At 38.5% G+C, this 16,084-nt stretch overlaps 1 protein-coding gene across 3 annotated transcripts in view; it reads left to right on the forward strand.

The window, feature by feature from the left end:
- CSMD3 (CUB and Sushi multiple domains 3) overlaps window positions 1-16,084 on the forward strand; it is a 1,183,531-nt gene that overhangs the window by 505,891 nt on the left and 661,556 nt on the right. For all 3 annotated transcript variants that reach the window (XM_075920204.1, XM_075920205.1, XM_075920206.1), the window contains one exon: window positions 3,748-3,872. In XM_075920204.1, coding sequence (XP_075776319.1) covers window positions 3,748-3,872 — 125 coding nt within the window. The remainder of the gene's footprint in view (window positions 1-3,747; window positions 3,873-16,084) is intronic.

Below are 16,084 nucleotides of genomic sequence, written 5' to 3' on the forward strand. Positions count from 1 at the left end.
CTTACTGTTGTTGAATATGTGGAAGGGGGTAAAGGGGTCCTTTTCTCTTGCCCCCAGCCCTCCCACAAAGTTCCCCTGGCCACCCAGGGATCTATTTTCTCCCCCACAGCCCTCTACAGCCCAGATGGCTGTCAGAGCCCCTTTTCTCTCCTCCCCCAACCCCTAGTTGTGGCCCTTTTCTCTCCTCCAGCACACCCCTCCCAGCCTCTCGGACCTTGAGGGGGATTTTTGTCTCCCCTCCTCCCCAGTCCACCAGCCTCTGACTGCCAGGTTTCCTATTCTCTCCCTCTTTGCACCTCCCAGGCGCCCGACCAGGAATCCTTTTCTTCCTCCCTCCCCCTCAGGCCTCAGCACCTCCAGCCCTTGGCTGCCAGGGCTCCTTTTCTGTCGCTCCCAGGCCCTCAGTCCTTGACTGCCAAGGGCCATTTCCTTGCTCCCCAGCTCCCCAGCCCCCTTCCCAGTTACTAAAGTTTTTTCAGCCCCACCTCCGGTGGAAGGAAAGATTTTAGGGCAGGGTACCTACTTACTCAGTATGCTAGCAGGCAAGATGGCAGAACCCCAGTCCAGTAGACTAACTCAGTAAAATAAGGTCCTGTAGACTAACACAGTAAATTTGCCAACCTGGGGTTGGCAAATACCTGGTAAATGATTTCATTACCACTTGAATGATTCTTTTACATGTCTGATGTCTGCTAATGGCTGTGGCAGGCTTTTCCACTTTTTAGTTAACTAGTTCCTCTCTGGAGAAAGCAGAACCACAGAACAGGAATATGAGGAGACAGGTGGGTGGAGATTGAGACCCAGGGGTGCCCCAAAATTCCAGGTGCCCTATACAACTGCATATTCTGCATATGGGTAAGGCCAATTCTGGGGTCCTACTCCCTGTGGACTTGAGGAGAGGTTACTACAGGTTAATTAGAGTACCTGGAACCAATTAAAATAAATCCAGAGACCTAATAGAAAATCATTGCTTCAGTCAGACAGGAGGAGGGAAGGAGAGCTGGCTGTAGTTTGGAGGAGGACTGTTATTGACCAGGGATCAGAGTATTGAGGAAGGGAAGCAGAGGGAATCCCTTGGCACAGAGGACCAAAAGAAATCGTGGCCAAAGGGAAAGAGGGTAAGAAGCCCATGAATCTGAAGGGGCTGGGACTCAGAGTAGGGAGCAATCTCAGGTACCTTCTCCCCCATCAGAGCACTAGTGGAGCGATCAGAGCCTAAGAACAGGAACAGGAGCTGCAAACTGACACATTACACCAAATTGAAAGTGTGGAATCCATTACAACAGCATTGGCCATTTGCCACAGAACATAGTTTTTGCTATTCAAGGATAACTAAATTAGTGTAAAATATGGGAACTTGAGCAATTCAAAATTGAATACATTTTGGAGAACTAACATGGTATATTGTTCTTTATTAAGAGCATTGTATATATTACCAAAAGAAATTACTCCAAAAGTACCATTTGGAAATAAGACCTTTAGTCCATTTAGTAGTTTATGTTCACATCAGTGTGTTCAAAGATTTGTTTGGTGTGAACTAGGTTTTTTTTTCTGTATTTCTACAGCAGGTAGGACATACCTGAGGTCCCTACATGCTATAATACAGATAATAATGTACAAGCTGTATTTATTTTGGTGTTACCAAGACATAGTTTCTATTCTATCACATAAATGTGATATATTTTATTTGCTAGTATATGTGCACATTTGGTAATTAAAATGAAATAAAACCCTGCCAATATTATGGCAGAGACTTAAAAATATTGTCCTTCTGATTTTCTGCTTCTACAGAATTCTGCCTTGCGCTTGCCCCAGATCTTCTGGAAATGTTGTTGTGTTCTTGAATTCTTCACATCAAATTTTCAAAACTTTTAGGCCCTGATTATGCAAGCACTTCTATGTTTGAGTATCCTTATTCATGTGAATAGTCACATTGGGCTAGTAGAATTTCTTACGTATCTAAAATATTGTATGATGTGGTATGCTAAGTTTCATCACAAATGTTTAACTTCTAAAAACAGGGGTCACATAAGGAGGAGGGGAAGGAGATGGTACTCTTCTAATTTTGTCCCACAAAATAAGGTGCACCCATGTGAGTTGCTAAAATATGATAGCATTCATAGTAGAATCTGCAGATATTCACATTATGATAGAACTGGCTATCACTTGGCTCATCCCCAGGGGGCTGTTGGTATGTCTCTGTGCTTTATTAGGGTCTTTGGTATTGTCTCCTTCTCTTGGGGAGGAAATAAGTGGTGGTAAACCAAAACAAAATGTCACTTACAATAAATCATGCTGATCTGTGATTCTCCCACATCTCTCTTACATCAGGATTGGAGTTTCTAAAATGCTGACATTAAATATGTAATTATTGGACATCGACTTAATATCTCACTGAGGTGAATGGGGCAATTTATACCACTGAGTTATTGTTCCAGGCTCTCTGCAGCCTCACATGGATATCTCCACACAGAATCATAGACAGTTAAGGTTGTTGGTCATTGTTCTGTCATCTGCCATCAGTGAGAACAGCCTAGCTCCATCCTCTTTGAAACTCTCTTTCAGGTAGTTGAAGGTTGCTATCAAATCCCCTGTCACTCTTTTCTTCTTCAGACTAAATAAGCCCAGTTTCCTCTGCCTCTCTTCATAAATCATGTTCCCCAGACCATTAATAATTTTCTTTGCCATTAGCAGGACTCTCCTAAATTTGTCTTCATGTCTTCTGTAGTGGGGGGCCTGAAACTGGGCAAAATATTCCAGATGTGGCTCAGTGCCAAATAGAGAGGAATAATCATTTCCTTCTACCTGCTTGCAATGCTCCTACTAATGCAGCTCAATATTCCATTAGACTTTCTGGCAATTAGGGCACACTATTGACTCATATCCAGCTTCTGGTCCACTATAATCCCCAGGTCCTTTTCTGCAGAAATGTTGCTTAGACAGTCAATCTCTGACCTGTTTCAGTGCATGGAATCCTTCTATCTTAAATGGTAGACTCTGCACTCATTCTTTTTGAACCTCGTCAGATTTCTTGTGGTCCAGTCCTCCAATTTGTCTAGATCACTCTGGACCCTATCCCTACCCTTCAGCGTATCCACCTATCCCCCTAGCTTAGTGTCATCTGCAAACATTGGTTACAGTTGGATACATTTTTTTTTCATTTTTCTTCACAAATAGCTAGAGACTTTTTAAAAATTAAACCTCTGATTCTGGAGAACAAATTGCTGGTTTCAGAACTCCATATTAAGTCCATGCTGGCTGATTTTGACTCCTGTTTTCTTGTTTAATGGAAGCAAGAAGAGACATTTATCTTGAAGAGCACAAAAACAATTACAATATATTTATAGGTTATGTCTTGCTAGGTTTCCTCAAAAATGTTTTTTGAATTAGCTTTCCATCATTTGCTTCCTGTCTTCTTGTTTGCCAAGGATAAAGAACCAAAAGGTTACCTCAGTATAGGAAAAATAGACAGGCAGCATCCTTTTGAAGCCAATATTAACATAATTTCAACAGATGCTTCCAAAGTTGCTTTTTTAGTTTTCTCCTGTTCTTTTCTATTGTATTAAGAAATGTCTGTCAAACTTAGCAATAAGTGATTTTTGTGTTTGTTTTGGAACTCCTGTTGCCTAATAGTTATAATGTTCTCCACATCCACGACACCTGATACAGTGTTGGTTAATAAACAAGTGCAATAATTATTTATAAAACAGACTTTATTATATTATTTTTTTCTCACTCTGATTTTAGCTTGGGGGCAACAGTACAGTTTTCCTGTGATGAAGACTATGTGCTACAGGGGTCAAAAAGCATCACCTGTCAGAGGATTGCTGAAGTGTTTGCTGCGTGGAGTGATCATAGACCTGTGTGTAAAGGTAAAGAAAAATCCTTACCCTTAATATAGTTTGTTGCTTTTCACAGTTACTCTGTTGCATTGCTTTACATTTGAAATGATGTCACGTTGAAATAATGTATTGTTTCTTTAACAAACATACCAGTGTTTCTCTCCTCCTTTTCCTTATTTATTTAATGAGTAATCCCTTTTTGTTTAAAATATATATGGTGTCACATTTCTTTGCCCATTTCTTGGATAAAACCTGAGAAAAATAATTGGTTTCTACTAGAGCCTTCCTACCTCTTCCTAAATGAGAACTTTATAGAAGAAATTATCTTTAGTGAGTAAGTAATACAGGTACTTATTCAGTTACCTATGATACAAATTTCATGTTTCAAATGTGTGATTATTGTATATGCAATTAGTAGACTATAACAAATGTCCCATATTTCAAGACTGTACTGCTTGAATGGTTGAAAGTCATCAGGAAAATTTACCTTTGAGTCAACTGTAATGAAAAAGTCAAATGTTAGGATTTCAATTTTTATGTGCTCAGCAAACCATGATGAAAGAGTGTATCAAATTTCAGTATTTTAGGCCAATGGGATCATGAATGTTCATTGTATCAATCAGTTTTCCATAGTCTATATGTTATATTAAAGAGCATTATTTCATAGCTTGACAAAATTAAGAATAGTCTTGAAAAAATGAAGGGAGCTTGTCTGAGGTACATACATTTGTTGCTGTATTCATGCTGCATTCACAGCCTGGAAAGCCTGGAGTAAGAAAGAGTGAGAGAGAGCAACAGAGAGAGAGAGAGAGAGAGAGAAAGCAAGCAGAGACAAGGAGCTGAACTCCAGCGAACAAGAGCTTGGGGACTGACAGCTTCAGGTGGAGTAAGATGACAGAAAGAGCAAGTTGACAGAAAGAGCTCTGGGTGTAGCTGAAGAACTAAGCATGGTCTGTTGAGTTATGATTTTTGGACTTTATGCTGAGGCCTTAATGAGGATTGTTTGAATTATTTTAGGATTAAGGACTCTGAAGTTTGTGTGAATTGTAATTAATATTAAACCAGTCCTAAAGGTACACTGTGCAGTGTACCTCTAGAAGTGCAGCAGTAAATTTCTGAATACATTAGTCTAAAGGACTAGCAATATTTGGGATTTATCCTTGAGGATTGTGCAAATATACCTATATTAAAGAATGTATTGTGCAATCATAGACATTTGAATAATAATGTAAAAGAAAAAGGAAGTTTAACTCCCAAACTTTAAAAAAAAGTTACTATCCATTGGGAAAGGTAAAGATGCTGATCATCTTTGTGCCTACATATAGGTACATATTTACTAAATATCACACAAGACCAATTAATACAGGGGTAAAATATGTTACTGATAAGTGAAAAGAATGTGTCATTCACATCCCTCTGTTTGCCTACTTAGTAAAAGTAGTACATGCTTTTTGCAGAGCAGATGATGCATATAAAGAAAATTATTAGCAGTTAATATAGAGACATATGGTGAAAAGACAAATAGACAGATGGTATAGATATAGCAGTTTGTCATACAACACATGCTTTATAGTGTTCATTAGTTTCAGTAAAAGTACCTTTGACACAAATTTATTTTATTCTGTGGATTGATTAGCAGTTTTTGTTAAATTCTTCAATTTAATAAAGTCTTCAAATTGTAAACTTAGATATTCTATGCTTTAATAATAATTGGCTATTTGAAAATTCTATATATGAACTGTAAAAACAAATATTTTAGAGAAGGTCACTGTTAGCATAAAAACCATTTATGCTGTTACTCTTGATTAACCACGTTATTAAAAAAAATAATTATGATGAAGCTTACGAATAATTGAGCTGTTAATAATAGAATACCATTTATTTAAATGTTTTGGATATTTTCTACCTTTTCAAATGTTTTTATTTTAATTACAACACAGAAAACAAAATGCACAGTACTCACTTCATATTTATTATCGATTATAAATATTTGCACACTAAAAATAATTTTTAAAATAAATATAATTAATTCCTGTATTACAAGTACACTAGTTCAATTTCTTTATCATGAAAATTGAACTTAGAAATGTGTAATTATGTATAAAAAACTGCATTCAAAAATAAAACAATATAACTTTAGTGCCTACGAGTTCACTCAGTTCTACTCCTTTTTCTCTAAGACAAAGAAGTTTGTTTATTTGCAGGAAATAATGCTGCCCTCTACTTATTTACAGTGTCAACTGAAAGTGAGAACAGGTGTTTGCATGACACTGTTGTAGCTGTTGCTACAGATATTTACATGTTAGTTGTGCTAAAGATTCAGATGACCTTTCACACTTCAACCACGATTCCAGAGAACATGCATCCATGCTGCTAATGAGTTTTACTCCATGATGATCCAAAGCAGTGCAGACCAATACATGTTCATTTTCATCATTAGACTTCAATGCCACCAGCAGAAGGTTGATTTTCATTTTTTGTTGGTTTAAGTACTATAGTTTCTGCATTGGAGGGTTGCTCTTTTAAGACATCTGAAAGCATATTCTGCACCCCATCCATCCAATTGTGGAAGATACTTGAGATTCTTAAAACTTGGCTCAAGTGCTATAGCTATCTTTGAAAATCTCACATTGGTACTTTCTTTGTATTTTGTCAAATCCACAGTAAAAGCATTCTTAAAATGAACAAAATGTACTCGGTCATCTTCCAACATGGCTATAACATGAAATAAATGGCAGAAGTCTGGTAAAACAAAGCAGGGGACATACAATTCTCCCTCAAAAACTGAGTCCCAATTTACTTAATGCATTATTTTTTAATGAGCATCATCAGCATGGAAGCATGTCCTCTGGGATGGTGGCCAAAGCACAAAGGTGTGAAAATGTTTAGCATATCTGGCACATAAATATGTTGCAGTCCCTGTAATAAAAGTCCCAGTAGAAGGCCTGTTCTCACTTTCAGGTGACGTTATAAATTAGAACCAGTCCGCATTATCTCCAGCAAATGTAAACTAACATTTTTCTCTTAGGGTATGTCTACACTGCATTCCTCTTTCGAGAGAGGAATGCAAGTGTGGATGAACTAAATTGCAAAAGAAGCACAGATTTGAATTTGCCGCACTTCATTTGCATAATAGAAATACCCTTTTTCGAAAAAAGAAACGCTGTCTAGAGGCAGGTATTTCGAAAGAAAACCCTTCTTTTGAAACAATCCTTAAACCTCATTTTATAAGGAGAAAGAGTTATTTTGAAAGAAGGGTTTTCTTTCGAAATAACCGTGTTTAGACAGCATTATTTTTTTTAAATAGGGAATTTCGAAAAAGTGCCTGGACGTGATTATGCAAATGAAACATGGGAAATTCAAATCTGCGCTTCATTTGCAATTTCGTTCATCTGCATTTGCATACCTCTCTCGAAAGAGGAATGCAGTGTAGACATACTGTGTGATTGACTGAACAAGAAATAGGACTTGTAATATCCGAAGTTTAATATTTGTTTTTGTTTTTGAGTGTCATGCTAAAGATATTCCAGTATAGCACTTTTATAAGGTACATTGAAAATATTATTTCAAATATTTGCAATAAAATAATATAACATGAGCACTGTACACTGTGTATCCTGTATAGAAGAACATCCAAAATATTTAAACATTTTAAATTGTTCTTCTGTTGTTTAGCTGTGTGATTAATTTTTGAGTTAATTGTATGAGTTAATTGTGATTAATCAACAGCCCTAATAATATGAGGGTGATGGAAGCAACAGCATATACATGAAATACTTATCAGCCTTTGGTCAATTCATATTTGTGTATGCAAGCAAGCATTTTGACATAAAAAGCACGTAACGGTGCATAATTTCCAGTTTGTAAAATAATTTTATTTATTGTGTCGGTGAACAGTTCTGTATAAGCAGAGGGTAGAATTATATTTTTAAAGATGTGCTTATTGCTCTCATTTAAAATTTCACTTTAATGTTTTTTTCAGTATTGTGTTTAATGCTCTCCCTGAATGTCATTTCCAATAGCTCTTTTCATTCATTTATCTAAATGATTATACATTTGCAAAAACAATTGAAATTACACCTTTTAAAAATGACAATTTGAATATTAACAATTAGTTAAATTAATGTTCTGGGATTGCTCTGAAATATGTTAAACTGGAAATTTACAATTCATTTGATTCAACAAAATAAATCCTCCTGACATGTTCTCACAGGGTATATAAGTGGCTGAGGATAAATTTGCCTCATAAAAATGGAAGTTTTAGCTCACTTAAAAAGTTATCAAAAATACCAGCTGGTACTGGCATAAGATCATATTTGTTAGAATAAGTCTGAAGCATTTCTGCAGGAAAAATAAAATGAGATGCTCTAAAGAGAAAAAAATACCCGATATATCACTTATAAAATAAAGGCCAACATACTGCTGTAGATTTTGAATTTCCTTTTACCCTTAGGAAAAGGATTAATTTTCTGCCTAATGTTTCCAGGAGGAGCTGACTAATTCGTAAGCTAACTAGTCTGTGCCAGACACTATAAAAAAAGAGGCAGAGATATGCTGGAACTCTTATTTCAGCTGTCCCAGCCTTGTCCCTACTGGAAATTATCTCTGCTTTTCTTTGATTTCTTGTCCAGGGGATCTCGCAATCTCTTTCCAGTATATCCAGGAGGCTGGTTGTTACTGAGGATATAGTAGAGGGGAGCAGAAGGTATTTCTGCAGAGGGTATTTTGAATACTCACTAGTTGGGAAGGTAGAAGGACATCAGAAAAGCAGACTTTGACTCCCTCAGGGTACGTCTACACTACAGCATTAATTTGAGTTAACTTAATTCAAAATAGTTAATTCGAATTAAGGTAATTTGAACTAATGCATCTACACACAAAACCTATTTTGAAACAGTGCATCCATACTAAGTGAACCCTGATCCGAAGTTAAGGCTGGCCAGAACCAGGGCCGGCAGGGCATCAGGTTAGGACTTAGTGTGTGGGGCTGCTGCCTGAGGCTAACTGAGCTCCATGCTTAAAGGGACCCTACCCCCACCCCAGACAGACAGTTCTCAGGGTTCCCTGCTTGCTTGTCTACCTTGAGGAGGGACAGCAAAGCAGTCCTGTCTTAGAGTGCTCTGAGTGCCCACACTCGGGACACCACAGTCCTTGGCCACATGGAGCCAGAGCTGCCACTGGGCATGCTGGTGCATCTAGTGGGGTCATTTCCATCAGCCTGGCTGCACTTGCTGCAGGCTGCCATCTGGGGAGTCCATCGGGAGGCTGTCAGGATCCAGGAGGCCCTGCAGGAGAACGTCCACCCCAAGGAGCCCTCAGAGCCCCCCGGTCCTCCCCACTGGGGGCTCGTGATCTGTTCCTCCCTCACGTCCTTCTACTTACCCTTCCCTAGCCCCCCTTCCTGATGTCAAACAAAAGATACGTATGTTCAAAAATAGAAACTGGGTTTATTGAACAAAACTGGGTAGAGAGGGATGAACCTCTGGGGAGACTGGGAAAAGGAGGTAGGAGAGGGGAAGGGGAAACCTGGGAGGAGGGAGCTGGAAGGAGGAAGCAAGGGGAAGAAGAGGGAGGGGAAGCTCAGGGCCCAGGTTTAGGGGTCTCGCCAGACCAACTTGATTTTCATGCAAACCTGCTCCTGGGTTCACATGTGGCCTTCAGTGGCCAGGCTGGAAGCTATCCTGCCATACATGGCCACATTCCTCTGTCTTTTGTGGAGATCATGGACATTGGGGGCATCCCTCCCAAATCTGAATAAGGTCCATGATCTCCATCCTGGACAAGGAAGATGCCCGCCTTCTCCAGCCCCTGTCAGACTCCTGGGTGCTGGCAGACTGCTCCTGGGGAGTGGTAGAGGGCTGGCTGCCAGTGGCTTGCTGGCTCATGTTTTGGGGCCACTGGGTCAGGGGCCCTGGTGTCCACTGCCGGCTCTGGGCTGGCAGGCTTGGAGCTGGCACAGGCACTTTGGCCAGGGTCTACCACTTTAATAGCTCTGGGGCTGGGAGAGAGGAGAGTAAGCTTTCCTGGTTGTGCCCAGAGTGGCCACCAGGGCTCCCTGGGAAGGGCTGGAGGCCCCCTATTTCAAATTAAATGTCTACACAGCACTTAATTTAAAATAGCTATTTCGAATTTGGCGTTACTCCTCGTAGAATGAGGTTTACCAAATTTGAATTAAGCGTTCCACTGTTTCGAACTAATTTCAAAATAGCGGTTTGCGTTCCACTGTTTCGAACTAATTGCAAAATAGCTGGAAAATCAACCACTTTTCTGGAATAAGCTGCGAGCTGTCTACACTGGCCCCTTGAATTTCCGGAAAAGCACTGATGATCTACTGTAAGAAATCAGCTGCTTTTCTGGAAAAACTATGCTGCTACTGCTCGGGCAAAAGTCCTTTTTCCGGAAAACTGTTCTGGAAAAGGGCCAGTGTAGACAGCACAGTAGTCTTTTCCGGAAAAAAGCCCCGATCGTGAAAATGGCGATCGGGGCTTTTTTCCGGAAAAGCGCGTCTACATTGGCCACGGACGCTTTTCCAGAAAAAGGGCTTTTCCGGAAAAGCAACCTGCCAATGTAGACGCTCTTTTTCCGGAAATACTTATAACGGAAACTGTTCCGTTTTAAGCATTTCCGGAAAATCATACCAGTGTAGATGTAGCCCTGGTGTAATAATTTTTCCTAGACCTGCCCCACTGTAACTTGAGACCATTGTTCCTTGTTCTGTCATCCATCACTGTTGAGAACAACCACTCTCCATCCTCTTTGGAACGTCTTTTCCGGAAGTTGAAGGCTGCCATCAAATCCCCCCTCACTCTTCCCTTCTCCAGACTGAATAAGCCCAAATCCCTCATCCTCTCCTTGTAGTTCATATGCTCCAGCCCCTTAATCATATTGGTTGCCCTCCGTTGGACACTTTCCAATGCATCCACATCCTTTCTGAAGTCTCTTCCTGTTAACCATCATTCAAGTGAATAATTCTTATTGAAACATGCAGTCATATGAAAGTCAATGAGTCTGTTTATGAGATTAAGGAGTATGTACCTGAATATTTTAATATCATTCTCCCAACAAAGTATTCACAAATCTTTGCAGACACAGAAACATGAGAATCACCATATCATTTTAGACTGGTGGTCCATCTAATCATATTGCTGACAATGTCTTGTACCAAAGGCTTCTTTTAACCTCAGGCAGTTAGTGGCTGTCCCATGCCCTGAGGAATGAGATATATTATTCCTTATTAAACAAAATGAAACTGAATGTTTTAATTATTCATGTAAAAGACTAATCCCTTTTTTAATCCTTCTAAGCTCTTAGTCTCTCTGATATCTTGTGACACTGACTTCCAAAGGTTAGTTACATTATGTTTATAAGCTCCTTCCTTTTATCAGCTTCAAATATGCTACCTTTTTAAGTTTAGTTGACTGTCCCTTTTTTTCTTGTATTATGAGACAAGATAAACATGAGCTCCAAATGATTTTCTCTGTACTTCTCATTTAAAAAATATAGCTGTGTCATGACCCTTTTATTTATGTTCTCTGTAATCTAAATAGTCCTAATCTTTCCAATGAGTTTTCTACAGTAATTCCCAGAATTATTCTCCATGGCAATACTTTTCTTAGGAGACTCCAGGAGTGTACATGAGTGCTTTAAATTTCTACATCCAGCGTGAATTATTCAAGGCTGTGTTTTATTGATCCCCAGCCACCTGGATTTGTCACATCCCACTGGTGTTCCTCGGTCTTCTTTAGTCTTGACTTATATAAACTCTGTGGTACCATCTGCAAATTTAGTCACCTCAGTGTGTCCACCCTTTTAAAAATTCCATTAAACTATGTAAAATTCAAGAAGTATTACTCTCTGTGAGCATAAAATGTCTGAGTCAGTGTGAAGCATCTTTTTGTTTAGAATGTCAGCAGGTTCAATCCTCACTGGAATTCTTGGTTTGTTACTATTTAAATTTTAAGTTCTCTGACATATTTGCATTTTTCCCCACAGTTTACAAATTATATCATTACTACAACACAGGCATACATCTTATAAGTATATTAAATATTCTGTAGATAACGCCTGTCCCAGTTCAGAATTGTGGGGTTCCCCGCCGTTTCTCCTCCCCCATATTGATTCTAATACAAGACAGCATTACTTGCTAGAGACTTTGACCAAGTTTTTTCTAAGTCAAAAATAAATAATTGATTTTCCTTCATCCTCTATTTTTGGTACTTTCATAGTATATTAGAGAATTCTGAATAGTTATTTTACAGATCCATATTTAAATGTAGATTCATTCAGCCTTTCTGATACTGAAATAAAGCTTCTTTTTCAGTATGTCACAGGATTAACTCCCCTCTGTATCTGGCCAGGTCTGTTCATTTGTATGTAGTAATCAGGTCATTAACCCGCTTTTTTTTAAAAAGGCTAGGGTTGCTGAGGGAATTTCTTCTAGGCAGTTTTTGGGTATATCTGCACTGCAATGTAAACATGATCTTGAACCAGACTCAAGCCAAAGCTCCTTGCATTTACATTGCAGTTGCATTAATGTAGAACTTGGACTCAGGCTTCCTGGACCCTGCAAAGTGGTATGGTCTAAGCTTGAGTTAAGCCATGGAGAGCCTTTCACAAAGTTAGCTGCTTCCTGGTAACTTGCAGAATGGGCAGTCATGTTTTCTCACAGTGCACCAAAATCCTAAGGCTAGAGCAGCCATGTTTTGGGGGATAGAGTACACTAGGAACTCTTGAATATAGTTACTTGGACTTGGGTCAGTGCACTGCACTGCAGAAGTCAGAGTCCTACTTTGGAGCATAAGTTAAATAAGTGTTAATGTAGGAATAAAATACTGTGCAGCCACTGAAGCTCAGGACCCTACCATCGGTCTGCTGATTCAAGACCCACTAATCCTGTGCTTCCATTGCAGTATGGGCATATGCGTTGTGCACAAAATTTGTAACTTCCTTTAATTATGGGTGATGGTATGAGTAGGAGGAAATCTGTTTGTTCACTCTTCATGCAATTGTACAGAGCTGAACACAATTGCACTCCAAAGACTGAAAAGTGAAAGAAAAGTTTATATTTGCAATTTATGAAGAATGAAAACTTGACATTTTACATGTCAGTCCTGATTAATAAGGTAATTAGACTAATCAATGACTGCAAATATAAATATTCATTTTTGTGGAAGTTTCTTTCATTAGTAAACTTGATTCAGAAGTTTTTATTTTAGTGATTCAGATTATTATGCATTTTAACTTGTGCTGTAAAAGCATTGTTACTTTAGATATATTTGACGGTAGTGTTTTATAATATAGTAACAGGCAATTTTCATTTTTCTTAAGATTACTACATTGCTGTTTTTGTGAAATGTAAGCTCATCAATCAACATTTTTGAAGATTTCCATGGTTATAGGACCTGAAAGATATGTACACCAGATTTTCAGACTGACTGGTCAACTAGACATAATGTGAAACTAGAAGCAATTCATCAGGCAGCAGTAGAGAGCCCCCCACCAATCCAAGAAAATACTGTAATGTGCCTGATTTGCATCTTAAATGTAGGCACATGTGGGCTACCTGTCCCCACCTCCACTCCCAATCACAGGGCAGCAACTTATTGCAAACTGCTGGGGCTGCAAACCCAAGGCAGCTGGAGCCAGCAGAAGAGGAAAAACAGCACTGTGATTTGTGATGCTTTCCCTCCTCCCTACTAATGGGAGAAGGGGGGCGTACTGTTTGTACTCTGTTCCCCTGGCTGGGAGGGAGATACATTTTCAAACTCATGCTCAGGCCTAGTAGGGAGCTCAGCTTCTGTTGAAGCCTGGCCTGCGGTGTCAGGTGATGGATTTGGAGCCTGAACTATGAAATGTTCAGTGTTATGAACATTTCAGCTACAGACCACTTCCATTCCTGAGGTACCTGTAACACTGAGGTTCTACTATACTAATTAAAGCAGCTACAAAGTTGAAAGTGAAAAAATGGTCAGAAGGCGGACATGTACCTATGGACTCTTAGTAATAGAGCAAGGTAGCGGAAATCCTTAACATTATAAAAGGGAATTTAACAAAAAACAAATCTGTACATGCTACTGAAAGAGTGGTCTATTGTAGCCTATAGGGCTAACCTTCTTGCTGGGCTATAGATATATAAATGTATTATTTCCTCATGGTTTTGATTATATGTTTATTACCAAAAATTATGGTAGATTTATATTGGCAGTTTGACTGTCACACAAAAGACTTACAGGCCACATCCCAAATGTTGAGCTAAAGCAAAGTTAGTATTTTTCTGGCACTTTTCACCCTGATACCTCAGTTAGCTCACATATGTTCGGAACCTTTCAATAGATAGATGGTGTTAAGATAGAGTGGCTTTCCATGGTATAGGCGCTTCCAAGAACCCCCCTCAAACTTAGCATGTATATCATTACTTAGAAAAAATCTGAAATAACCAATTGATACTAGACTGACTACCAGGGTAGGACAGAAATAATAAATGTGATAGACAGTCACAAAAAGCTCATGGTAATGAACTAACACATATTATAATAAGTTGAGATCAATGATATACTGACCTATTGGAAAAATACATTTCACCATTAGTAAAGTGAGGAAATATAAATAAGGAAAAAAGGAAACATCCCCTACTGAATATGCATCAAACGTAACACCAGGGTAGCATATGACAAAAGTGGCATCCTAGCTTAGGGCAGTCGGAGAAGGAGATGTAGGTCTTGGGAGGTGCCAGAATGATGGTCATTGGTGATGACAGGGAAGATGCAGGTGATGAAGAAGATGATGGATAACACCCTGGGTTGTTCTAGAATGAATGGTGTGAGTATATAGTATGGAAATATAGTGTACATTCCCGATCTGTCTTATGAAATTTGGGAGTTTGTGACTGTGCTAAATACATTAATTAACTATATTTGCAAATATACAAGAGTTCTTATAGTGTAAGTATTGCATATGTGCACATCAGGGTTCCCAACCATAGAATAATTGAATACTGTACCTGATCCTAGGAGAAAAGACCTGTCAGTGCTAAAAGTGGTAATTGGAAATTCATAAGCAATCTTAGATCAGGCAACATTATGTGAAAAGTTAAACAAATATTGTGACTTTAATATTGATGGAACATCTCAGACTTACTAGGATTTAGGCAAGCAGAGACAAAGAGTATCTTAAAGCTTTTATTTATATATAATAAAATCCTAGTGTACTCCTGACTCTTAGAAGGATAATTTAATTTTGCTTCTCAAGTATTATTATCTGCATGGCCACCTTTGATAACTTTTGGCATTATGACAAGTTTTTACTGAGTGGAGATGAGCCTGAACAAATTAGCATGTTGTCTTTTAAGCATCAGATCCATGATGTACAGTGACAAAGACAAACAAAACCACCCTAAAATTCAAAAATCTCAAAAGCTGGAAAATTTGACATTTGAATAAAATATTTATTTCTATGTGAGTTGTGATGGAATGTAAAAACAAAAACAAAAAACAAAACAAAAAAACCATCTCTGGCAAAAATCGTTAGTTTTCAGTCTTGCAAACACCTATTTATGTGATCAACTTTGGGCACATGAATAGTTACACTTACTTCAATGGGACTGTTCACAGTGTGCACAGATAAGCTCTTAAATATTGTTAGAGACTCATTCACTCACCTCATTCAGTCATCACTCATACACATTACACATCTTCAGTGTAATTGACGGCATTGTTACAGTCAAAATTAGTTTCCTTAGCACAAACAATTGCCTAATTTTAAATAAATACAGAAATATTTTCCAGTTTAAAGTTTCCTTCTTCATATTTAGATTTTAGAAAATAAGACAAACGTATTCGCATCTGGTTGATTAATCTTTCTCCCCCCACACCAACTACCTTTTCTCTGCCTGGTTTTCTCTTAGCCTCTGACAAACATTTGTGAGTGATCTATCTCTTCTATAAATCTGACTGCTGGCAGGCAAGCAAATATAAATTGAACAGCTGTGCAACAGATACAATACTATTTGCAAAGAGCTGATCCATTATTATCTGCAGAATGACAAAGTGTAAAATAATTATTTGTGCCTGGGAAACCTAAAGGACAGCTGTCTTTTTTTGTTTGTTTGGTTGGTTGGTTGATTGGTTGGTTGGTTGGTTGGTTGGTTTTTTTTAAATAATACTTACGTTAATCTGAATGTGACAAAGTAAATCTTAATTATTAATAGTAAACTATTGTTTAAAAAGAAACAAAATAGTATCTAA

The sequence above is a fragment of the Pelodiscus sinensis genome, chromosome 2, assembly GCF_049634645.1.
Source record: "Pelodiscus sinensis isolate JC-2024 chromosome 2, ASM4963464v1, whole genome shotgun sequence".
NCBI lineage: Eukaryota > Metazoa > Chordata > Testudines > Trionychidae > Pelodiscus > Pelodiscus sinensis.